The 24,901-nt window shown below is 38.8% G+C and overlaps 3 protein-coding genes across 5 annotated transcripts in view; 2 read left to right on the top strand and 1 right to left on the bottom strand.

Annotated features, from left to right (window-relative positions):
- Positions 1–8,219, top strand: part of prkcab (protein kinase C, alpha, b) — a 101,332-nt gene extending 93,113 nt beyond the window's left edge. The window contains exons 15-17 of the mRNA XM_067616438.1: positions 876–983; positions 3,481–3,621; positions 5,701–8,219. Coding sequence (XP_067472539.1) covers positions 876–983; positions 3,481–3,621; positions 5,701–5,865 — 414 coding nt within the window. The 3' untranslated portion in view covers positions 5,866–8,219. The remainder of the gene's footprint in view (positions 1–875; positions 984–3,480; positions 3,622–5,700) is intronic.
- Positions 8,220–9,319: 1,100 nt separating this feature from the next.
- On the top strand, positions 9,320–19,961 carry cacng5b (calcium channel, voltage-dependent, gamma subunit 5b). 2 transcript variants are annotated; one of them, XM_067615883.1, is made up of 6 exons: positions 9,320–9,576; positions 12,887–13,144; positions 16,996–17,082; positions 17,792–17,932; positions 18,017–18,162; positions 19,149–19,961. In XM_067615883.1, exons 2-6 carry the CDS (start codon positions 12,949–12,951, stop codon positions 19,407–19,409), a joined length of 831 nt encoding a protein of 276 aa, XP_067471984.1. In that variant the 5' UTR covers positions 9,320–9,576; positions 12,887–12,948; the 3' UTR covers positions 19,410–19,961. The 2 variants fall into 2 exon arrangements, with proteins under 2 accessions (XP_067471984.1, XP_067471985.1); XM_067615884.1 differs by lacking the exon at positions 9,320–9,576 and adding an exon at positions 12,207–12,278.
- Positions 19,962–22,504: 2,543 nt separating this feature from the next.
- Positions 22,505–24,901, bottom strand: part of cyth3b (cytohesin 3b) — a 36,163-nt gene continuing 33,766 nt past the window's right edge. For both annotated transcript variants that reach the window (XM_067615882.1, XM_067615881.1), the window contains exon 13: positions 22,505–24,366. In XM_067615882.1, coding sequence (XP_067471983.1) covers positions 24,294–24,366 — 73 coding nt within the window. In that variant the 3' untranslated portion in view covers positions 22,505–24,293. The remainder of the gene's footprint in view (positions 24,367–24,901) is intronic.

Genomic DNA, 24,901 nt, shown 5'->3' with positions numbered 1-24,901 from the left:
AAATATGGGTCAGCATTCCTATGGAAGTCCGGTATTCATTGTTAAAAGATGTTTTGACCTATCAAGAGCAGTGCGTGTCAGGCTGTATCATCATAAATCTCCTGGGCCTCATGACAGATGACACCATTCTGTAGCCCTGATCTAAGATACCTTTAAGCTGCTTTCCAATCCTACTCTCACTGAAGAAAACAGCAGACACTCAGCGGCTACATATATATATGTATACACAATAATAATTGTCATCACAATGTCACAAGGTCAAAAAAGACAACAGTGCTAATAACCAGTGTAATAACACAGAGACGTTTGGTTTTGACTGGAATTCATGCACCACAGCAAAACATTATGGCATTTACCAATTTGACTGTGAATTGTTATTGTGACGCTTTCTGCTGACACAAGCCAGCTTCAGTGATTATAAACTGTAAACAACATGTGTCATTTGGACAAAAACCACAACAAATAGTTATCTTGACTGGCGGCTGCAACAATGAAGAACAGTAGATCAGGTTAATGTTTCCAGTTTCTAGGCAACAGTTGCAGAAGATACTGAGGATGGATCACACACATAAAACACTCACACAAAATAACAATTATAAAAGGGTTTGCCATTTGAAACTGTAGTGTAACACCTACAGAGATCATGTTTTGATCTAAATGATGAACGCTTAATTGACTAAGTGACTTTTTGTGCGATACAGTGTAACATAACACACCTGACAGCTCACACTGCTCAGCTCACCTTCACCTGCTGTTTTCATCACCTCAGTATCTTGTCAGCTTTCGCAAGCTTCAAGCTGACAAGATACTAAGTTGTTATTGTCACTCACATCTTCAATCTGATCTGGTGAGACTGTGTTTTTTTTCCTCTTCAGCCGCCGTTTGATGGAGAGGATGAGGACGAGCTATTCCAGTCTATCATGGAGCACAATGTGTCCTACCCTAAGTCCATGTCTAAAGAAGCTGTGTCCATCTGCAAAGGAGTAAGTACCGTTTAAAGGAGCATACAGTGTTTAACAAAGCATACGACAGGTTTTTAGATTCCTGACAGCCACTGCTTTCGGTTACAATCCATCAGAGTAATCATTTTGTCATCTATATTTTTGTCAAAGTTTAGTTATTGTCACCTGGTAATATAACATAGAGCAGGAACTGTTTTGATCTAGGTGTCATTTACTGAAAAGTGTTCATTATGCTATGTTGTTGTTTCTCAAATCAGTTAACGCTGAGAGACATGAAGGTTGTGAAATGGATCATGTGAAATTGGCAGTTTCGGACACCAGTGGCTGGTTGGGAAATTAAAGGAGTACTCCAGCAATTTAGCATTTCACTTAAATAATGTTTGGAAATTGAGGGCCAGATTTTTTTAAGTAGAAATCAAAGCAGTAAAACTTGGCATAATCATCACAGTAATTGTAATTTTTTTTTTTTTTTGCCAAAGGTAAGTTATTGTTACTTGGTTATATAGCCAACACATCCTCATAATAAAATGACAGTATTGATCTAATATTCAGGCTGAAACGACCTATAGTTACGTTTATGCCATCTAGCGGCTGTAGTAATGCACTCTAGAACAACCATAAGACCATAATATGCTGCTTTCCAAAACCGTTATAAATCACTGTTAAAAAATAATGATGTTTTATGGTGTGACAACGCTGTGTTTAAAGTCTGGTTAGGTTTAGGCACAAAAACCACTTGGTTAGGGTTAGGGAAAGATCATGGTTGTTGTGGATATATTGAGCAATGTTCAGCACCTCAGTGGAGAAAGTGCACCCGAGCCTTTGATGTCTTAATGCTGAGAATGTTTTTTGAAACATTTGGCCAAGCGGAATCATGGTAATTTGATCACTTGAATCATGGTTTATACTTCCTTAAAGATATGCAAGCTTCATCGTCATGGCAACAGTAAACACCACAACGTTACATTTTTTAAAAAATGTCCCGACTCACCGTTGGAAACAGGAAGTGAACAGTGGTCTCCTGCCGCAAAGTCCACTTTTTGCCATCCAGCTATGTAGCCATCCAGCCAAGTCAAGTCACCGTATATTGACATCATCTGAACTGTGTCACTTCCCGGGGCCATAATTACTACGGCTGCTAGATGGTATAAACGTCACTATAGGTCGCCAGCCTGAATTTTTGCCTATACTGTTGTTTCTTGTGAAAACAGGCTGAATATAACACAGAGCATGGACTTTTATGAAAGCTTTGTCATTTCTTTGTTTGAATGACTTTATGGCAAACAAAGGGAATACATATTTGTTTATGCATAACCCATATAACATATAAAAATTGAAATATTTTCTTATTTGGAATAATAATCTTTTAAAGGTTACCACTTCAGTGCTTTTCTACATATTGAGTTTTAATAAGGTCAAAGAAAGAACATTTGAGGGAAAAACATCGGTCGATTTTTGCAATAATATTTATCATTTTTTACACAGAGAGTATTGGAGTGAGGAAGTAAAGACTATGTCAACAAAACAGGTTGCTATTTGACATCTGACTTTCTTTGATACAGTTAATTTTCACACCATAATGACAAGACAATTAATCTGAGAACTTGTGTTTTGGAAAACATTGAGCATTAAGATAATTTCTTAATTGCAAATGTTAACACTTGATTGTTTTTTGTTTGGCTAAAACTCCTAAAAAGCCGTGTGGTTGGTTATAATTTGTTCTGTCTGATAGAACCTTTCAAGGCATTAGTATCTTTTTCATTTATAGTAATGGTAACAAGGTGCAGAAAGATGACTTTAGTTTTCCATTTCATAATTCTACAGCACTAAATAATTTTGCATGGTACTCCAGCAAAGTGTCCTCTCAACACAGGTGGTATTCAGTAAGTATAAGTCACAGATTTCTGTGTCTTTCATCAAGGCACCTGGTCGTCACTTTTTTTGACATCACACTAAAGCGGCATCATGACCGCTTTGATTATTTGATTATTTACCAACAAGGAAATGAGTTTTCAAAGTCAATTTACACACCAGCGAAGATTCAATTAAGATTCAAGCAGAGTCTGATAATATACCCCGCCTTCATTTATTATGATATCACACCCTGTAGCTGCATGCCGCCACAAAAAATATCATTCATCATCTCAGAGCCGGTGACAAAAGAGATTATCCTGACCCCTCTCGTTGTTTGCTTCATATTTCATTTGCAAAAAGGATTCACAGTATAAATTAAAAATGGCTTCTGAATCAGAAATGGAGCTATGAAAAAGCAGCACAGTTTCCTGCAACTATTTTAAAGCCGGTTAAATGAAAACCAGTATGAGTGTTAGTCTGGCTGTGCATAATGTTGCTAACGTGATAACATAATACAACGCAGGAAAGAGAAGATAAAAAGTGGATGGACGACATATATACTTCCTCTCTGCTCCGCTATTTTTTTTTTTAAACTTTTCTCTCTCTCAAGCACCAAGCTGCCTCTTTCACATCTTCTTATCATTCTCCCTTCATTTCTCACCAGCTGATGACCAAGCACCCATCAAAGCGTCTCGGCTGCGGCCCAGAAGGCGAGAGGGACATCAGGGAGCAGGCCTTCTTCAGACGCATCGACTGGGATCGCCTGGCCAACAGAGAGATCCAGCCGCCATTTAAGCCCAAAGTGGTGAGTGATGCTGTGAGTGTGTGTGAGAGTGTGTGTATGTTGTTGTGATGAGACTTACTTCAATCTGTGTATGTACAGTTGAGCCTCCAAAATTAAATAAGAACCTCACATTGAGCAGTCACCTCCCATAAGAGGGAGTGGGCAATATGGATAAAAGCCTCTATCTAAATGTTTCGATATATTTGAAGTTAATTTCCAGAAAGTTGACAAATGAAAAGGCAAATCACTGTGTTTTCTGGAAAAGCAAAAGGATTATTCAAAAAACAAGATTGTTTAAGATTTAAGATTGTTACCTGCTGTTATAACTCTTCATGCTATTTCTTTGTTGCTTTCCACTGCGTTTGACATTCCTTCCATGAATAAATTCTGTCCGCACATACCCTGAGGTCCTCTCATCCTTCTTCATGTTTTTAGCTTTATATATTTTAGGACATTAAAGAGTGAGTGGGAGTAATGTGTTCCTGCCATGTCTGCACTGCTGGTAAGAACAAGAATAAGATTAGAAGGCAGCTCCTATAACATCATCATCATCATCACCCAAAATATTATTTCCATATATTATTTCTTTCTATAATTTCTCGTCATTACTGAAATACACTCATAACGGTTCTACAAATAACTTTTATGTGGCAATCACACTGAGGTTTATATGTATAAATTCAAGATACCCATGAAACAGGTGGATATTTATAGACACAGTAATACTGTATGATGGAAAGCAGAAAATAACAGGCACATATCAGCAAATAATCATGAAACATCCAGTAATGTGCTCTGTTTCTCTCACGCAGAGTACAATGCTAAAAACAGCAAATCACATACCAGAAAAAAGCAATCTGTGTTATTCTTGTATGTATCAAATACTTCCTCAGAGAGCCTTTAAGTGTGTGTATGAATGGGTGTGTGTATGAATGGGTGCGTGTATGAATGGGTGCGTATTGTATGTCTATGTTCTGTGTAATGGTTTATATGCACCCAGCAGAGCTTCAGGCTGGATCCCAGCTGCAGCCACCCGCGCCGCTGCTGCTGCCACTGACACCTAAACCTCCTCCTGTCACTACAAACGCTTCTTCTCTGCTTGTGGACCCCCGCATTCTCCATCCTCTCGCTGCCCCGCAGCGCCCGCAGTAACACAAGCGCTGCCACTGAGGATTAAAAATAGCTCTCTAAGAGCAGAGTTCCCTTTCTTACACCCAAGTGCCATGATAAATGCATGGTTACACAGCGGATGTATATGTCTCCATTCATAGAGGGGGGAGGGAAACATTGCTAAAAATGGATCCATCCATTCAGGGGGCTTTATGTGATGTATTAAAGACTGCTTTGAGTGCACTGATTGGGCCATGTTCAGGGAAGCTGCTGCTGACAATCAGCATATCAGCCTAGGGGAGTATGCTCAGTCTGTGTCCGGATACATGTGCGAGTGTATAGATGATGTCTGTGTCACTAAGAACATCACTACATGTGCCAACCAGAAACGCTGGATGACCACGAAGTGTGTGCGATGTTGAGAGCACGAAATGCTGCCTTCAAACCCAGCAAAATGGTGTCCCTCAGATCAGCAAGAGCCAATATGACCCACAACCGTTGTGCCAAGTTCAGCTCGAACCACATCATAAAGTACGCAGATGACACAACGGTAGTGGGACTCATCCAGGCCAACAAGGAGCTGGCTTACAGGTGTTTTTCCTGTAAGTTGCTCATTCTGGTGGAATTAGTCCCATAAAAATGTCGTGACTGTGCGGATACTGTGCATAACACAGAGCAATATCCATATATATTCAGCTGCTTGAGACACATGACAGCCCCGAGCAAAGCTGCACACTGATGCTGATGACCTCCACTGTGAATGCTTAGGGTTAGCTCCTAATCTAATTACAGCTTCTGCCCGACTACACATCGGGCTTCGACATTTTCCTGCACCACCTTCCCTCCGGGACTGTTGAGAAGCTTTCTAATAAAAGACTTGTGAGGAAAAGCCATTTTAATCAGGAGTCTACAATCATTCACAGCCCAGAAATTAAAATAATGACTTATCCTTTTCATCACATTTAATATTTTTTTCTTCATTTCTTTCAGTGTGGCAAAGCAGCAGAAAACTTTGACAAGTTTTTCACACGCACCCAGCCCGTGCTGACCCCTCCCGACCAGCTGGTCATCGCCAACATCGACCAGAGCGAGTTTGCAGGCTTCTCCTACATCAACCCTCAGTTCACCCATCCATCCCTGCACAGCGTGGTATGAGGAGAGAGTGGCGAGAGAGTGAAGTGAAAGAGGAAAAAAAAAAAAAAAGCATGGACTGTTGCTGACTACATACAGGATCCTTCCAAACTCCAACAACCGTCCCGCTGTCAAAAAGACTAACACCGTCCTCTACAGTGTTCTGTCGACTAGTTATTGATATCCGTGTGCAGAAATGACTCAGGAGAGGGGAGCAAAGTGTTAAAATGATGTTTGTGGGCGTGTTGGTACAATCTGAAATGAGAGGAAAAAGTACATGGCACTGATATTTTTTTTTTTTTGCATCATTTTCCCAAAACATCTCATAACTATGTTCTTTATTCTGAATCTTATTATCTGTGTTTCTCCCAACCTGCAGCCTTTTCTTGTGTATGAAGGTTTCTATCTCATTAGGTGTTAAAGATATCAGATGTAGACACTTTTCCTCCTCATTCCATCCATGTTTCCCCCATCTTACTACGCAACAAGCTGCAATGCACGACAAGAACGGAACCTATTTTTTCTGCTCTGTCCCGGCTTTATCTACTTCTGAACTGCTACTGTACACGTATATATTATATTTATATACTCAAAAAAAAAAAAAAGAGGTAGTATGCTGTTACATGAGTGCCAAAGTAGAAGTGGAAGAAATCATTTCTATTGCAGTTCTTACAGTCCTTGTAATGTTATTTTTCTTTTTCTTAACCTTCCCAATAGTGTCAACACACTAAAACCCCTAAACGTTTCTATCTGTTGTTTTGTAGGACGTGGAGCTACAGTACAGTATATCTAACTCAAATAGAGAAACAGAAGCACATTATGCTTACAGTTACAAGCTGTCTAGGCCTGTCCAGGCCTGGGTGACGGGTGAATGCAGTCTATAGGGTCAGAAAACTGTGGATCAAAGAGACAGCGTTTTGATTAAAGTCTAAAGATGCTATTTCCATATGCACAAAGCAGATCTCTGTTGCATGCTTATGTTCTGACTCTGTACGAGCAGTAGACTCTAGGATGCAGTACACGTCTGGTATCACTGTAAAGTTTAGTATTACGATATAAACTATGTTAAAATATAATTGTTGTATGTTTTGGGAAAAGTCTTATTCTAAAGAAACATTTCTAATTGTTAAGGGAGAGGTTTTGTTCCTGTTTTATGTTAAATTTAACTAAATTTTATGTCCTACTATATGTCAACCGTTTTTTGTTTTGTTTTGTTTTGTTTTTTTGTTTTTTGTAAATATGTTTCAAATGAGATGTTTCAAAAAGAGAAGCAGATTTTATACTATGAACTGAATGTGCTTTTACTACCATAGACGGTTTGGACATTTCTATGTTTAGATTACCCCGAGAAGAGATATATAACGTTTGGCTGAATCTTTGGTAGCTTTGGTATCAGCAAACCTTGTTATATGTATTTCCACTATCTATTTATCCATTGTTTTCTACTACTTCTCAGTGTCATAGAGAATATGCAGCGTCTACTGTGCGTGAAAAACGGTTGAACGCCCTCTTGCCTTGGTCTTCTCAGGGCGACTCCTTCTGTCACAAACTGAATTCAGAACCAAGTGAGGATTTTCGGAGCCCCTCGGTGGATGAAACACGTCTTTTCTTTCTTGCGTATATCGTGTGCATGCGTGAGGCGAGGCCTGATTTAAGCATGAGAAAGACCCCCCTTGCATGATACAGAGATCCCCAGTGTGGAGCATGCGAGTTCCCCACCTTGTCGCACAGAATGAGACGAACCCGTCTGACGAGAATCATCATGCGCTTTTCTGCTCATCGTCTCATCCCTCTCGCTGTCATGTAGCCCAATACTGTTTGGCTAAAAAGCTGAATTATACACAGACAAATACTATATATGTAAACTGCTTCTGTTGGCTTTTTCGTTCACTGGTGCCAAACTGAGTCTTTTTTGTTTCCAGTCAGGTGTGTCCAGCAGTGTTGTTTTTTTTTTTTTTGAGACAAGGCACACAAAGCTACAACAGTGAGGCTTCATAAAACTGCCAAATTTAAGAAGACTCTCTATCCCAAGTCTTCGCCCATGAATTAGTCATTTAACCTGTGCATGTAGACTAATATCGCAGCTGTCACATCTGGACCAAAATGAGATTTCTAAGACTGAATGTTTACATGTCTCACATTGAGAATCTGTATCGGAGGAGAGAGGGGAAAAAAAAACAACCTTTGGACCCATGACAGAGATAATCAAATGTTAGGCCAGTCAGGGTCATTACCACTGCAGCTACAATTAGAGCCACAGGGACGTTTGTATGTGTTTCCTCTCACGGCCCCTGCTTTTGTTAACCTGATTCTTCTTGTTCCTCTGTTTATTGTGGTATGACGGATACTGTGTATAAATAAAGTATGAAAAATATGAATCTGCTCTGTTTTATTTTGAGCGTTTTTCTTTTTGGTTTAATGGTCACTCACACACCAATACAGCTCTTGGTTAATAACATTAATAAAAAAGTACAGTTTTTAATTAATTTACATATAAGCACATCTGATTTTTTTTTTATAGATATTTTACTCATGAAATATTACATTTTACATGTACTGTTACAAATGAAACACCATGTAACTCTTTATAAAGAAATGTTTCACGTGATAAATCCCATGGAGTAACAATCATGAATTAACATATTGCAATATGTGGTTTTTGGACATTTCATTTACATTTATACATTTGGCAGACAACAAACCACTGATCACAGGTCATTGTGTTTTTATTGCTTTAGGAATAGTGTATACTCTATGTACTAGAGGTACAATAGTGTATTTGTATGTGTCTCTTAGGCGTGATGTACATTGGGAGATTAAGTACCAATACTGTGTATACCTTGTATTTTCTAAGCTGTATTTATTTATTTAACACTTAAACCCATAATTCTCCTTGGGGACAATGAAGTATATCATATCTAAAGCGAAGGACAAATGAGCTGCAATCCTAGACACACATCACAAGCATGTGTGGTTTTTGAACATTTTACATATGAAAAATCATATTTTTATGTGGAATATAATATTTAGTCTGTGCTTTTTTCAAAATATTTTGGTTCTCAGTGTTTGAGGTCTTCCTGATGAATTTAGGAACTTACTAAAAAGAAAAGGCAAGATTAGATTAGAGGAAAAACATCAATTACAGCCTGGCAACCTTAACATAGGCTAGTCTATAATAATGGTTAATTACTGATCTATAAAGCATTAATGAATGATTTATTAGCTGCCAGTTACAATTTACAAACCATAAAAGATGTAAAATATGCCTTAAACCCACTGATGGTGCCTTCTGTTTTCATTTTCTCTCTTGCATATACTTGAACTTGTTGATCACCTCAACAGCTGTCCTTAGTCCTGAAAGTCTCTCTCTCTCTCTCTCTCTCTCTCTCTCTCTCTCTCTCTCTCTCTCTCTCTATCTATCTATCTCTCTATCTCTCTGTATTTGCATTCAGTCAGTAGTGCAGGACCAGGCTTGTTTCCTTGGAGTGTTGCATTGACGCACCGCGTCGTCTCGGTCCTAAAAGCTTCCTGCGGCTTGACTTTACAGTTTTCTGAAGGAATTCGTGTCTGTACCGACAGATATCACCATACAGGATATCACCCCTGACCAAAGAGACTCTCTCTCTCTCTCTCTCTCCCCTTCACTGCGGGTAGGAGATTTAAATACAACTTTCTGCACAAGCTTTGCTCCAAGGACACGAAACACAGCGCTGAGACTTGACAGATCACACACAGGTAAGCACGAAAAACACGTAATGAAGTCAGCAGCTACACGCCTATGCTGTAATAGATTATTATATTATTATAGGGTATTAACTGGTTGCATGAATTTCTTTGCATGTCATTCATATGTTTATTTTTAATACCTGTGTGTTTGTGTTTGGATGTTTGTTGTCAGTTTATTAAGGTTTAGGTGATAATTTCTCTTTAGTAATATAATCCTACAGTTCTGTATACATATATGATTACTATATATATCACTGTATAGGCTACCCGTTATTCCTTTCAGCTGTAATATTTTATTGGGATGTTGGCTTATCATGGGATGTTTGAGGCTGCCACAAGACATGATACAGATACTATCATGTTTGATGTTTCAGCACCAAGGAGAGTTGTTTCTATTCTTTTGTATATCTACTCGCTTCATTTCGAGAGTGGTTTAATTCACAGAATTATGATTTAGATTGATCAATTTACAGCTGGCTAAGAGATAAGGCTAAAATGTATCGATTCAGTAAAATATTTTAATATCAAGGTTTAGGTGTTGGCATTGTAACAATGATCTGATTTGGTGATTTCAGGTCATGACTGTATAGACAAGTTTGTCTTTTCACCTGAAAATCACAAACACATGATTCACTGGGTTTCTACATCAACAATTCTTTTATTAATCATTTGATGACTATTTAAAAAACATGGAATTATTTTCATTGTCCAATTCTAGCCTCTTCCCGGCTCTTTCTCAACTGTGGACTCTTAACAGAACAGATTATTTCAGCTGAATTTATTGAGGACATTAATTTAAATTTAATTTAAACTGATTCGAGTCCAGCTGGGGATCATAGTTGCATGTCTTCTCCCCCTATCTCTCTCTCTCTCCCTTAATTTCCTGTCGCCTCTCTACTGTCGCTTAAAAAAAAAGGCATTAAAACAATGCTGATAATGACTGATATCAAGTAATAATCTGGTCATTATGACTTGGACACATGGGCCACTTCACAGTCAGAGAGGTGACCTTGCTGGATCATGGACAAGCTGATTTTTTTAGGGTTTATTTGAGTGATATTTACCTCCCTATAAGCACTGTCAAGGTTTGTTAAAACTAACTGGGGTTATTGAACAGCCAACAAAGAAAGATTTTATTTGGTTTGACGTACCTGTATGAGAAGATTGTCCTCATGTTCATACTGGATCATTTTAATAATCGTGCACGCAAACTTACAGGTAATAGAATTTAGCCTAAATGAATTATTTCAGTAAAGAGGACCATACAAGTTATCCTCTCCCTGACAGTCTGTCCTTTATCTGATTCCTCCCTCCGTCACTGTCTGTAGATCACTCGTATGTGTATGGGATCTAAATCATCACCTTGTCAGTCGAGATGATGTCTTACCATGTGATCAGTAAGGCTTTTTGGAATCTGCCCTGAACCATGGCTGTAAAATGTCAAAACCCGGTCTTTGATTTTTGAATAATGCAAGCATTTGTATTCACAGATTATAAGCTGCAATGCATTTAATGGCCCTCAGTCTGGAGGCTCAACGGGTTGTATTATCGACTCACATCTCTTTATTCTTTTAGTGGAAGGTTGGAGAGATTTAGTAGTAGCTCGGACTGAATTTGAATTTATTGTGACTATAAAAACTTTCATGTTTGCGAAGGGATCGAGAGCAGGGTCAAAGAGTCAAAACACTACACCAAATTTATGTGGAAATTTGCCCATTCTGTCTCCTTGACTGAAAATAAGACTTGAAAAGCATTTTATGAAGTCAAACAAAGATCAATTTGGATCATATTTACCTGCAAGACAGCCAAAGTTATTGATTCCTCCAGTTGCTCTGACATTTCATAAGCTTGTTCTCATCATGACAAGAAGATTCAACTTCCTAAATCTCCCTGAAATATCATGTGGACAGAAGAAGGAGGTGAAGCTCACGCCTGTCTGTCATCCTCTCTCCTACCCACCTTCCTCCCCTCTCTTCCCTGTTTTGTCAGCCAAGCTCACAAAGCACCTGCACACACCCACACACACATGCTGTACATACACACACCCGCAAGACCCTTAAAGTGTCCTTAAAGCAAACCCAGTGAGGCAATTGCATAAACCACTCTGATGTTGTTGGGTTTTGTCAACTTAATGAATCTGCACAGCCCTGACAGTTTTTTCATGGTAATTTAATAGAGGCTGGACAAAGAGACTGATTCTTCATAAAAATCCAGTGCAGAGGGGTTTTTTCTTTCTCTCCTCAATTCTCTGACATATTTATAAACTGGAACTCTATTATGAGCATCTGGGCTTTTTCTTTTAAAAGACAACAATGACGAAGGGAGATGATGTCTCTGCCTCCAAAAAGTAGTGTTGAGTGTAATGATTTTCTTCCACTCTGCAGCAAAAACCAGACACGAGGAGAAACGTGTAGCTCGTTGAGGTTTTCCAAAAACACAAACAGTCCATACCTATGGTGACCAAAAGTTTTAGAAATAATTATATGAGTAAATACAGACAAAAATGTAATATAACATAACATATGTGATATTGTGAAACAATCCCAAGTAATTTTAAAGGGATATTTTGGGAAATATTTGAGAGTTAGTTGAAAAGATTGATAATATTTTCATGTCTCTCTGTTAAACATACAGTAAGGCTACAGCCTACAGACAGTAAGCATAGTTTATGTAGCTGGAAACAAGTTAAGCTAGCCTGGCTCTGTTTTAAGGTAACAAATTTCACCTACTCAAATCTCTAAAGCTCAATGAGATATAACATGTTTATTTGTGGGCTAATTTTGTTCCCTGTGGACAGAGCCAGGCTTGCTGCTTACACCTGTTTCCAGTTTTTATGCTAAGCTAAGCTAATAGTCATCTTCTCTTCTAACTCTCGACAAGAAAGTGATTAAGTGTTATTACCCAAAATGCCAGTCTATTCCTTTTAAACTTTAAAGCTTATTCTGATGAAATGCTATTTTTGTCCTGTTGGGTTTTTTTGCAATAACAGTTTATTGCAGGTTTATTTCTGTTATTATTTCACAGAAAATGTAAAAATTTAAAATGATTTCACACTGTTACTGTTTCTTTTTCTCAAGGGCATTTTTCGCAGACCAAAGCAACAAATCTGTCTCTGTCCTGTTTGTCTAGATCGACAGATAAAGACATTGTTGACACTATGAAATAAATGGAGGAAAAGCTTATGGGGAAAAAAAACGCAATAACAGACTTTGGAGAAAGGACAATTTGAAATAAAAACTAGTTAAATTTGGGTCTCATAGTTCCAACTTCCTTTAAAATATAACAGTAATCCAACTTCTTTTTTCCCTTTCCTCTACAGATTGCTCCAAGAACTTTTCTTAATTTCAACCAACCGACCAGTGGAAGATCCCCGCCGTCACCATGAGCGCGTGCAGCAGGAAGGCACTGACATTGCTGAGCAGCGTCTTTGCAATCAGCGGCCTGGGGCTGCTGGGAGTGGCAGTCAGCACAGACTACTGGTTGTACCTGGAGGAGGGTGTGATTATGCCTCTGAACCAGAGCACTGACATCAAGACCTCGTTGCACTCCGGCCTCTGGAGAGTCTGCTTCCTGGCTGGTGAGTCCAAAATGGAGAAAGAGTAGGTTGAAAGAAAAGATTTGTGATACATTTTCTTGACAATCAATCATGTGTAAATCAGGATTGTGGAGCAGATGATGGTACAGATTTTAGAGTGCGCTCTCCAACAAGAACGATCACATTCAAAGATGTTCATTTGTACTGTGCAGCATCTAAATGTGGCAGCAACAGGGAGCTGAAGTTGTCACACTGACATATCATCACTGCATCAGCCGGCTTTGACGTTCACACAGAATGACATTCACAATTACTTCATCAGTGAGTGTGTGTGTGTGAGAGAGAGAGAGAGAGAGAGAACGAGAGAGAGACTGTGAATAAGTGTGGAAGAAAAGAGGCAGAGTGAGAGAAAGAGGCAACAGATAGAAAGTGTGTCTGTTGTTCATTGTTTCAATCACACACTTTATAACAAGGTGCATTCAACGTGTATACACTCAGTCCTGCAATATTATTACACACACACACACATACACACAGAAATTTGCACAGCTATCCTTGTTAGGATATTGCATTGACTCCATTCATTTTGCACAGCCAAACCCAAACCTTAACCTAACCTCAATTCACACCTTACTCATAACCCTAAAATGAAGGTTTGCCGCATCAGGACCAGGCTTTCGTCCCCATGAGGACTACTGGTCCCACTAAGGTCAGTGTTTATACCCGAAACGGTCCCAATAAGGATAGAAAAACGCATACACACACATACACGTACACACAAACTTGCACCAGTAAGTCCTCAGAGACAGATGTCATCTCATCATGCCACCGAATTAGCTGGTGGATAATACCAGCTGGTGTCTGTATGTGACAGTGTGTGTGTGTGTGTGTGACACTGAAGTGATAATAATGGCTGTGTAGCTTTTTTTGCAGGATGTGATGTAACTCACACATCCACCCGCATATTTCGATGAATCCAAGCTCATTTCAAATATAGAAAATCCATTATATATCAAAGATAAGTTCCATGTTTTGTAAAACTCCTATGTACATTAGAAATAATGTTCCCTATGCATCTTCCACATTGGCCTACATTTACAAGTGATATAGAATAAATTAGCACAGATTAGTGGGGAAAGAATGACTAACTAGAAAACAAAAAATTATTTCCAAAGAGCCTGCAAAGTTCTGCACTTACACAGGTGTTTTCAGTTACTGCGGCTGATTAGACCTCTGTTAATCAGGGAGAGGTCAGTCAAGCTCTGTCTGTACACGCCCACACAGTGCTGAGAAGAGGTCTAATCAGACAAAATAACTAAAATCACCTGTGTGGGATAACCGTTGGTGTGCAGGGCTTTTAATTGTCAATTATTTGGACTCCAATTTTGACATTGTGAATTTTTCTCAAGGGATATTACAGATGTTAGGGGTTTTGCTCTGTTTTTTAATTTTTGCAGCCATTGTCATTCAATCAATCTCATTTAAAGGAATAGTCTCTAGTTTTTTGGGAAATATACGTATTTGCTTTCAGGTGGAGAGCGAGGTGAGAAGATCAATACCACTCTTATTGCTGTGCTGACTGAAAATCTGAGTTAAGGGCGGGTACCTATGAGCATGATTTGTGACATCACAACTAGTTTGGAGCCAGTTGTGGTTCAGTATGCAACTTACACAAGTGTGATGTGGAAACTTGAAATGTCCAGTGCACAAACACTGGGTACATCTCAAGTCTCTTAATTGCATCCATGTTTCCCTCACTTGCGTCTTTTCCTTTACGTCTTAGTCCTTCCCACTGTGGATTCATGGAGAGATGCAAGGAAACCATGCGAGGAGAGAGGAAACGAGGAAATAGGCTTTTAGAGAAAGGAGATGTCCTTTTCTCTGAAGCGTCACGTGAGGCAACGTCCGTTTCTGATGATGGCGGCAGCTGATCACTGCTGGGTCAGCTGTCAGTTGGCTTTTGATGGAGTTTGTGTCTGCACACATGTGCGCTGTGCTGACACTAATAAAGGTGCACAGTTATCACTGCCAAAGCAGTTGTTTTCTCTCTGCAGCCTGTTACCTGTTTAACAAACACCTGCGCATGAATTAAAAACCTGCGTTCTGTATTTATATTGCGTCCTGCTCAGAGGCACATGAATCATTTCTACTGGCAGAATGCATTTATATTATTTATTCATTATCTGCATCTGTATTTATTGATATTCTGATTGTGAACTCATTGTTTAATAGCCCAGAATGTGGTCAGGGTGTCCTTTGAACACTATAAATTATCTATTAGGCTAAATTCAGGGAAAATTGAAACAATTTAACTCATATCAAACCCGAAATTTTCAGCTTCATATGTGACTGGAAATTATGACAAATGATGTAAAATATAAATGTGTTTAAAATGTGTTTCTTGCTGACAGAGACTCTCCCTGTGTTTGATTTTATCCATAATAAAAGTTAAAATAACAGATCATGAAAAGATAAATCTTTCTAATAAATGAAGAAAGTTGTTTATGGTTCTTCTGTTATTCAGACCAACAATTAACACAGATTTTTAACCAGATGGTGAATCAGAAAACAAGTAAAATATAAAATTTGGGAGTGATACGCTTGAGTTTAATTTTACTTTTGAGTTTAATCCGTAATATGTCTCCACTGATGTTGTGATGTATCAGATCAGTCTGATCAGCTGGAGCGACCAATCAATAACTGCCCTCCAATCCAAGGAGACGTGTCGGTTGGTTAAAGACTTTCGTGAAGGCTGCTCTTGTGTATCCTCATTCATGGCTCTTCAGAGCAGAAATAAGAGACTTGAGATGGCCTTCAAAATGGCAGAACCGAACAACTTCCGGTTCGAGTGAGGAGCGAGGAGCGAAGAAATATCAAATAAGAGACTTGGGATGTACCCATACACGGTGAATGGACTTAACAGGAGACATCTTTTATCCAGCAGTTAAACTTTAGAAATGAAATATATTTGCATATTCATAGATTCTTAATTTTTTTTTAATGAGGGAGAAGAAGTAGATGTCATTTTAAGGATTTTAACATGGTACTTTTCTTGTGGAAAAAATATCTCAGGCACACATTATTGTCACAAGCAGTTTTTTTTATAATATATGTCTAGAGTGGATCTTTAAGGTAAATATGAAGCTGCAGCTAACCTGGCTGTGTCCAAAGGTAACAAAGTTCACCTACCAGCATCTCTAAAGCTCACTAATTAACACATTATATCTTGTTTGATTAATTCATGTAAAAATTGAAGTGTATAAATGACAATTCACCGTTTTTTACCAGTTGCCAGGCAGGAAGTTCCTGTTCCTGGCCAAGAAATAGTCCACCACTTATACAATATCATTTTTACACTTTTGTTTTTTGTATTAAACAAACAAGATATAAGGTTTTAATTAATTAGCTTCAGGGCTGCTGGTAGGTGGATTTTGTTACCTTCAGTCAGAACCAGGTTAGCTGTTTCTCTCTCTTTCCAGTCGTCATGCTAGTTTACCTTTTACCTTCACCTGACCTCCACACCAACCTGCACACCTGCTCTCAATTCTCTCATCAGCTCCACAGTATATATACCTGCCCTTTAGCCATTGTTTCCTGTCACGTTCTCCGTGGTGCTATCTCAGCTGTAGTGTTCTTAGTTTTTTGTCTACTTGTTGCCCCTTTTTTTTTTTTTTTTAAATTTTCTGTTCTGACTGAAAGCCTGTTGCTCTAAACTTTACCTGTTTTGTTTATGAGTGGTGCACTCATTTAGCGTTCCTCGGACAATAGCGAAGGGATTCTTCCTGACGGAAATGAAAAGGAAATTTTCCTCCATTCTTCCACGGCTCCTCATCTTATTATTCTAATTCTCTTCTCCACCTTGAGTCTTCAGTTTCTGTCTCTTTCCTCTTCAGGTGAGGAGTCGGGTCGCTGCTTTACCATCGAGTACATCATGCCTATGAATGTCCAGTTGACCTCAGAGTCCACAGTAAACGTGCTCAGTGAGTGACTCCTCCAACCTCCAACAGCAGCTTCAGGCTAATAAACAAAGCTCTCCTCTCTCCCCCATTTGAGGTTGTTCACATAAACATCAGGGGTATTTTTATGGGGTAGTTGTGTTCAGAAACCCATGTACCATCTGAACATAGCCAGAGAGATGAGCCTCACTCGTCTGAATGAGTGTTTCTGCCCTGCTCCTCTTCAGAATACTCTTTGCCTCTTCACAGACAATTCAACACACAAGTCCTTCAGTGTAGCTCAATGTCAAAGCTTTACTAAAGGATAAATCCACTTTAGTGAGTCTGTGTAATAAGCTCTAATGTCATAATCCATTCACAAAAAAATCTGGCAAAAGAGCAGACACTGATCTTCATTTCATTTTCATTTCAAGATTGACTGTTCCCCTTGCCCCCAAGATAACTCTTATAGATATGTTTTAAACTGAATAAAGACGAACACAGCTTCAATTTAATTGGGGTTGACGACAAATTTAAATGAATTTCACTTTGAGATTAAATTAAATACATAAAGTTCACCTCTTTCTGCATATATTTTACCCTCAAGTCTCATCTTTGTACCTTTTTGTGAATTATACATAGTAATCTTTTATTATGTTGATATTATTTATGAGTGGAAACACCACACTGCTTCTCTGGCTGACCATTTTGTTGTATGTTTTGGGGTTTAATCCTCAACACTTTCTTCTCCCAGAGATGATACGCTCAGCCACTCCGTTCCCTCTGGTCAGCCTGTTCTTCATGTTCATCGGATTTGTCCTCAACAACATCGGACACATCAGGCCGCACCGCACCATCCTGGCTTTTGTCTCTGGAATCTTCTTCATCCTCTCAGGTACACTGATTGTGATGTTTTTGTCCTCTCTTTTTGTTTTGGCCTGTTCCTCAATTATTTTCTTCTCTTCTCTCTGTGTCTTAGGACTGGCTCTGGTGGTGGGTATGGTGCTGTACATCTCCAGTATAAATGATGAAATGCTGAATAGGACGAAGAGCAGTGACGCCTATTTTACCTACAAGTATGGCTGGTCCTTTGCCTTTGCTGCCATCTCCTTCCTGCTCACTGAGGTGAGCAACAAAATATATCAATCAGTCTACATCCTTTTTTTAAAAGCACTAATTTCCTACATGTTCTCAGATAAGTTACAAAACCTGTAGACATAGTAGATTGTGTAGTGTATTTCATTTTAATACTGTGTATTCATGGTGTGGATGAATGTTTTTGTCCATCTACTGTATACAGATGATATAAAAACAGCTTTTTACAGGAGGTGTTGTGAGTGCATTTAGAATCATGAGTGTTCACTGCCCTCCAGTGGTCACAGCAAAGAACTGCATCTTCACATTATATTAATAGTTAATAACAGGATTAATATTAGTATAACTGAAACATAAAGAAACACATTTTTACTGTGATTCTTACACGTCCATATTGGTAATATTTAAAATTAATACCACTAATAAAGAGCTTTTGTAATTAGAGGTGCAGTGATTAGTTGATTAATTGATTAGTTGCCAACTATTAAATGAATCTCCAACTATTTTGATAATCAATTGATCATTTTGAGTTAATTAAGAAAAAAAAAGTCCAAAATTCTCTGAATCCAGCCTCTAAAATGTGAATATTTTCTGAGTTCTTTAGTCGTCTATGATAGTAAACTGAATACTTTGAGTTGTTGCTCAGGACATTTGAGGATGTCATCTTGGGCTTTGGGATCAGTGATCTGTCGCTATAATAATAATAATAATAATAATAATAATAATAATAATAATAATCATTAGTTGCAGCCCTAGTTGTAATAATTTTCTGGTGTGGCAATCAGTCTACCAAGATGTTCATACCATCAAGGAAGTACAGAATTAGTAGAATCCAGTGACTACTTTGAAAACAAAATGACCTAATTTAAGCAATCACAAATGAACTAACATAAATGATAAAATAATGTACTGTTTTAATGACAGTTCTCTCCAGTGGAGAGCTGTTTGAATGTTTTGCTATGCATGCAAGCCAGCAAAGTAACCCCATGTTGACTTTATTTGCTTCTACACCACAGAGTGCAGGCGTAATGTCCGTCTACCTGTTCATGAAGCGCTACACAGCAGAGGAGATCTACCAGCCTCGCCACCCGAGTTTCTACCGCCCTCGCCTCAGCAACTGCTCAGACCACTCCGGCCAGTTCCTCCACCCAGAGGCCTGGTCACGTGGCCGAAGTCCCTCTGACATCTCGAGTGAAGCTTCTCTCCAGATGAGCGCCAGCTACCCTGCTCTCCTCAAATGCCCCGACTATGATCAGGTCTCCTCTTCACCCTGCTGAGGGGGTCAGTCATCAGAGCAGAGGCCACCTAAAGGTCACTAAGGGGTCATTGATGATCACATACTGTAAGGTCAAAAGCCGAGGTTTTCTTTCAGGAAAAAGATACAACTTATAGATATTTTACTGGGAGTTTGTTGTTTTTCAGGGAGGAAAGTGTGTGCAGCTTGGACTGTGGCCCGAGGACTTTGAAAATATGTCCGTAAAGTCAGATGTGGCTTTTTATAGAGTCAGGGGTGCTAACTGGGAATTTGCTGTTGTAGCAAAATTTACTGTTTCTCTAGGTCAAGACGAAGTCTACAGGTTCTAGGACAATTCTATACATTTATTCGTCATCTTGGTTTTAGTTATTGTTTCTGCAAAAGTCTCAAAGTTAAAATCTGTTAAATAGTTCTTTTTAGAGGGTATAAATGACCTTTTGACTTTATCTTAAGGGGTACTTTGTTCTGTATTTTAGTTTAATTGTATGTGTGCATTTTACCTTCCAGTGCCTCATAGATGTTTCTGTCTGTGATATCTTGTGCATCCTCATTTTACAATAAATGCACATCATGCTATAGGACCTTTTCCTTCCACAGTAACATTCACCTGTGGCAGTAAAGATGTATCACACCACTCCGTAAAAATCCACCCAAAACCAAAACTTTCAGGAATACTAGTAATTTAGACTGAACTGGCTCAGATCATACAGATTTGTTTTGATATAGAATTTGTTTATAACAAGTACAGCTGTTGGACCCTAAATTAATTCATGGTTGGAGTTGATGTATTATTATCAATGTAATGCTACACTGATCTACAGCATATGTCTGGTACAGTGACTGCAGGACAATTCATCTGTAAAAAGTCTAAAACCTGTGATTTTGCTTCAACGCAGTGTTTTTACAGCTCAGATATGATCCTGTATTTACCCACTGGGAGGCTGTATTTGGTCTTTTTAGTGTGGCTTTTTACATCCAAATGTACCAGTTGGTTTTACAGTTCGTCTCACTTGCTTTGGCACAATGGTTGAATGAAAATCATTATTTTCAAGACACTGTATTCTCCCTTTTTCAATGTATATCAGCAATTTGGTAGTGTCATTAAAATATTGATGACAGATAAATCAGATAAATCTCTCACATAGCCCTGTCCTGCACAAGGGAAGATGTGAAGATGTTATGGTCAGAGGAAGAAGGTGGATGAACAGAGAGTCTGCGCGCTGCCTGTGATGACATCACAGCAGAGACATGTGGGGAAAACTTTTTTTAGGTGTTACAAGAAGGAATATCATATGAAGAAGATGAAATTTTGTGGCCAGACACAGTATTTCTACTACAGTATAGTTCTACAGTAATTTTATTGAGACATTTGTCTTTACTGTACAATGTTATATTTGCTTTCTTTTTTCACAAGTGTTTATGGTGAATGGAGGTATGAGATGAACACTGACAGTGAGAACCTGTCAATGTCGACTTTTGTGACTGGCGTTGAGTTTTTATGGATCCTATTCAGTCGGTTGCAGAGGATGTTCTGAAATAAAATACAAAATGCAATTTGATATTTGACTGTCTTGACTTAAAGAGCCCCGCCATTATTGTTTTAAGACATACTGTATAAAAAAATAATCTGCTTGGAATTATAATTTGTGTCACACTGAAGTTCAATTACTTTAAAAAAAAAAAAAATCTTAAAACTACATCCCTCCCTCATTACAACATAAAGAAATTATGAATGTGAAGTTTCTAAAGTTTAACTGGTAGACACATGATGTTTCCTACTTCACTGAAAAGTTCTCAGTTTCCACATCACACTTGTGTAAATTTGGCTGCATGTGGTGATGTCTTAATCTCAGATTCAAAGTGAGCAGAGAGAAACTTTCTCTCTTTAGCAGATGTACGTGAAAACAGCCTTTTAGTGTCAAACTAACATTCAAGTGAAGTAACAAGACCCAAAACACATCTTTTAGTATAGTGGGACTTAAACAATAATAAAGTGAAACTTAACTGTGGCAGCAGTGATGCATTTGTTAATTTATTTACTTTATAGAGTTAAATGTTTTGAGTAAGTGACCTTTCGTGTTGTGCTGCACATTATCAGCTGATGTGATTGTATGTAATGTTCTGAGAACTGCAACAGTGTTTCAGAAAATGTGCTTCAAGATCCCCTCTAGACATGTTTTAAGACATATAAAACTACTTTGAATAATAATTTGTGTCTTCTATGGTTTTTCTATAAAAAAAAAAAGTTAAATAACCTCACTAGAAATTCTTAAAATGACATCTACTCCTTTTACCTCATTAGAAATCCAGAATCCATGTTAATGTAAATATTGTAAGTTTCAGAAATTTCACGGCTGAACACAAGATGTCTCCTTGAAGTGTCGATTCTCAGTGTATGTCACATATCCATACTGGACCACGTTTGGCCCCAAACTAGTTGTGATGTCACAAATTATGTTCGTAGGTACACGTCTTAAACTCAGATTTTCTGTAAAAACAGAAACTTTCCACTTTTAGCAGCTGAATTTGAAAACAGCCTTCGAGTGTAAAATTCTGCACATACATCATTCTGCACAGTGAAGCTCCTACACTGAAGTCAAGTAACAACAAGCAAAACACATTTTTTAGTGGAGGAAGACTTTAAGAAAAACTGTAATTCTACAAAGCTGCCTTTACTAGGACTGGTAGGCCCTAAACACTATCAAACCCTTTACTTCAACCCTTGGTTTGTATTCTTAACTTTCATCTTTAAACATTATTATTATTGACACCTAAACTATTTTGTAGATATTTCCCTCCCAAACCAATAGAGGGCGCTCTCTCCTCAGTCATTCAGTTCCATATCTTCTCTCTCAGTCAGATCTCACAGGGACCAGACATGTTTTCCTTTACTCCTCTTGTTCTACTTCATCTCCTGTTACTTTACAATGTATTTGACCATATTCAGGTAGACACCACCTTGCTCTGCACGATTGAGGACAACATGATATGTATTCAGGGAGCTTGTCACAGTGCCTCACGAGAAATATCTCTATAATTCATTAATGACAGCTTATTACTTATGCAAATATGTAGGTCAAGACCAGCATCAATAATACATACGACATACATCTGCTGTAAGCTTTATGTATACTTTATATAGATACACGTAATTTACAACGTGACCAATAGCTTTTACAGAGAATATAAAAGTTAATGTAACTATAAGCCCACACAGGGCAGTAGAAGATAATATTCTGCCCAGACCACAAGGCTTTCATTGTATTTTACAATCACATAGAAAACTACTGGTGTAGAATTTATAGTTTTTGACATCATCATCATCACCGATATCACTGTACTCTAATCGTCATCATTAACAATACATCAAGCACCATTTTCACTATAATCTTCATTATCATCATAAATACAAGCATCTTTCTCACTCACCAGTCATGGCTTTTCAACGGCATCGTCACAGTTATTGACCCTAAAGCACAAATATTCTCTTCGTCATCATCATCATCCTTGTCATCATATTTTTTTATGATTTATGTTTAAGGCTTTTGTATAGAAGACCCCAAACTTCAGCTGATGCAAACTTCTGCCAGTAGGCTCAAACATGTTACACAGAGTGTGCATACTACAACAAAGAGACCAGAAAACCTATACATTATATATACATACATAACTTAAGCATACATTGTTTAACATTTACAGGTAGTATTAAACCATTTCACAAATGAAAATAAATACAAAATGATAGTATAATAGGTTATATTTATATACTTTTAAAGAGGAACACAAAAGCAAGCAAAGATCTTTAGGATTACAAACCAAATGCAAACAGGATCACAACAATACATCGACCTTCACTGACATAGGCCATAGACAAGAAAAAAAAAAGGGGGAAAAAAAAAAGCTTAATCGGACTGGTACCCATTAATAAAACCTAGCCAGTAGACTGAAAATACTTTCTAAGCTGAAAGTGCTATTCAGTCCGAAAGGTAAGTTTCACCTCTAGCCTTGGCAAAGGCGCCTTTATTACTCAACTAAAATAAAAAGTATGCACATTTCAAAATTCTCTGCTCCACACTTCTAAATGAAATCAGCCCAGCTGACTCAAGACTGTAATGCTTTGTCAGGAACTTAAAGGTAAGCCGGCGTTGCTTTCTGAGGTTACTCTGAGCAGCACGTCAGCCGTGGCATCTGGGGAGAAGAACTCAGCACCAGAGTGAGATGACAACATGGACCAGGTGAGGTTATACTGATCTACCTGCTGCCTCACAATCACCTCTTCTCTCCGTCCGCATGTCTCTTCCTTCTTCCCTCCTTCACTCAGGTGTCTCTATTCACCCTTAAAATCCTGCTCTGTCTAGCTGACCATACATCTGATTTTGAATTACAACCTTTTTTCATAAAGCACAGTGGAGGGAACAATTATGCACCCATACTGTAGAAGCTGTGTGCACTTATAGCATGCACACACTGCTGCATACACACACACACACACACGCACACACACACACACACACACACACATATTGGTCTATAATAACCCACATGCATGCATGTGCACCTGAAACATGGCAGTTGTGCTTCTGCGAGATCTAGAAACATGTTATAAGCATGAGAGGGGGGAGGTAGGGGGTGTGTGTGAGATGGAGGAGAAACAAACTGGCTGCTGCTCCTTGCAAGTCCACATATCTGAGTTTCCTGGAGCTCTGCTGGCCTCTTGGTAGAGTGTGATGTCTCCCCAACATGACTTGCAGACAGTTCATTGGAGGTTCGTCTTCAGGATCTGAGTCTGTTTTGGGGTTGGCAGTCATTTCTGTGGTGAACCAGCTTTTGCAGTGTGTGGTTTATTGTATGTGAGATAAAGATGGAGGGGGGTTTGGAGGTTGTACATGGAGAAGATTGTCCCTCTTCACTTCTTGTTGGCGATGCGTCTCTTCCTGGTGGCCAGCATGTCGTAGAAGGGGTCTCTGCTAATGCTGGCCCTGGAGAAGCCAATCAAAGGACAGCAATGAAATAAATAACAAGGCCACATGAGAGGAGGGTCTTGAGCATCTTTGATATGGAAATGTAGGCACATTTATACAAAACCCTGCCTTAACTAGATCAAAAAAAAAAAGAAAAAAGTTTGTGCAGTGACCTAGTTCGGTTTCCATGGTTTCTGAAGAGGAACCCCCCCACCCCCCCACCCTCACCCCCTCCTAAGTTTTTTCTTGGTACTCCGGTTTGCTGGAACCTCTCACTGATTCCCTCCTCCAGAACTCAAGCCAAGTACGTAGTAAAACACACAATCACACACTCTCCCTTCCGCAATTCTGTAGGTTTATAGGTCTGAAGGAGGGTGAACAATGGCGCTCGAGACTCTTCTCCGTACTCCCGCTCCCCTTTTAAGAGCGATGCAAAGGCAGCGCACAACGAGAGCGAGCGAGTCAGGAAGCCATTTGGACTCTGCTTAGGAGCCCAGTTTCACGGCTGCTAAATCCTGTTAGCACCAGCACAAAGCAAGAAGAGGCTCAACCC

The sequence above is a fragment of the Thunnus thynnus genome, chromosome 17 (genome assembly GCF_963924715.1).
Source record: "Thunnus thynnus chromosome 17, fThuThy2.1, whole genome shotgun sequence".
Lineage (NCBI taxonomy): Eukaryota > Metazoa > Chordata > Actinopteri > Scombriformes > Scombridae > Thunnus > Thunnus thynnus.
The sequence above is the reverse complement of the archived record's forward strand: the minus strand, read 5'-3'. Positions and strand labels throughout refer to the sequence as shown.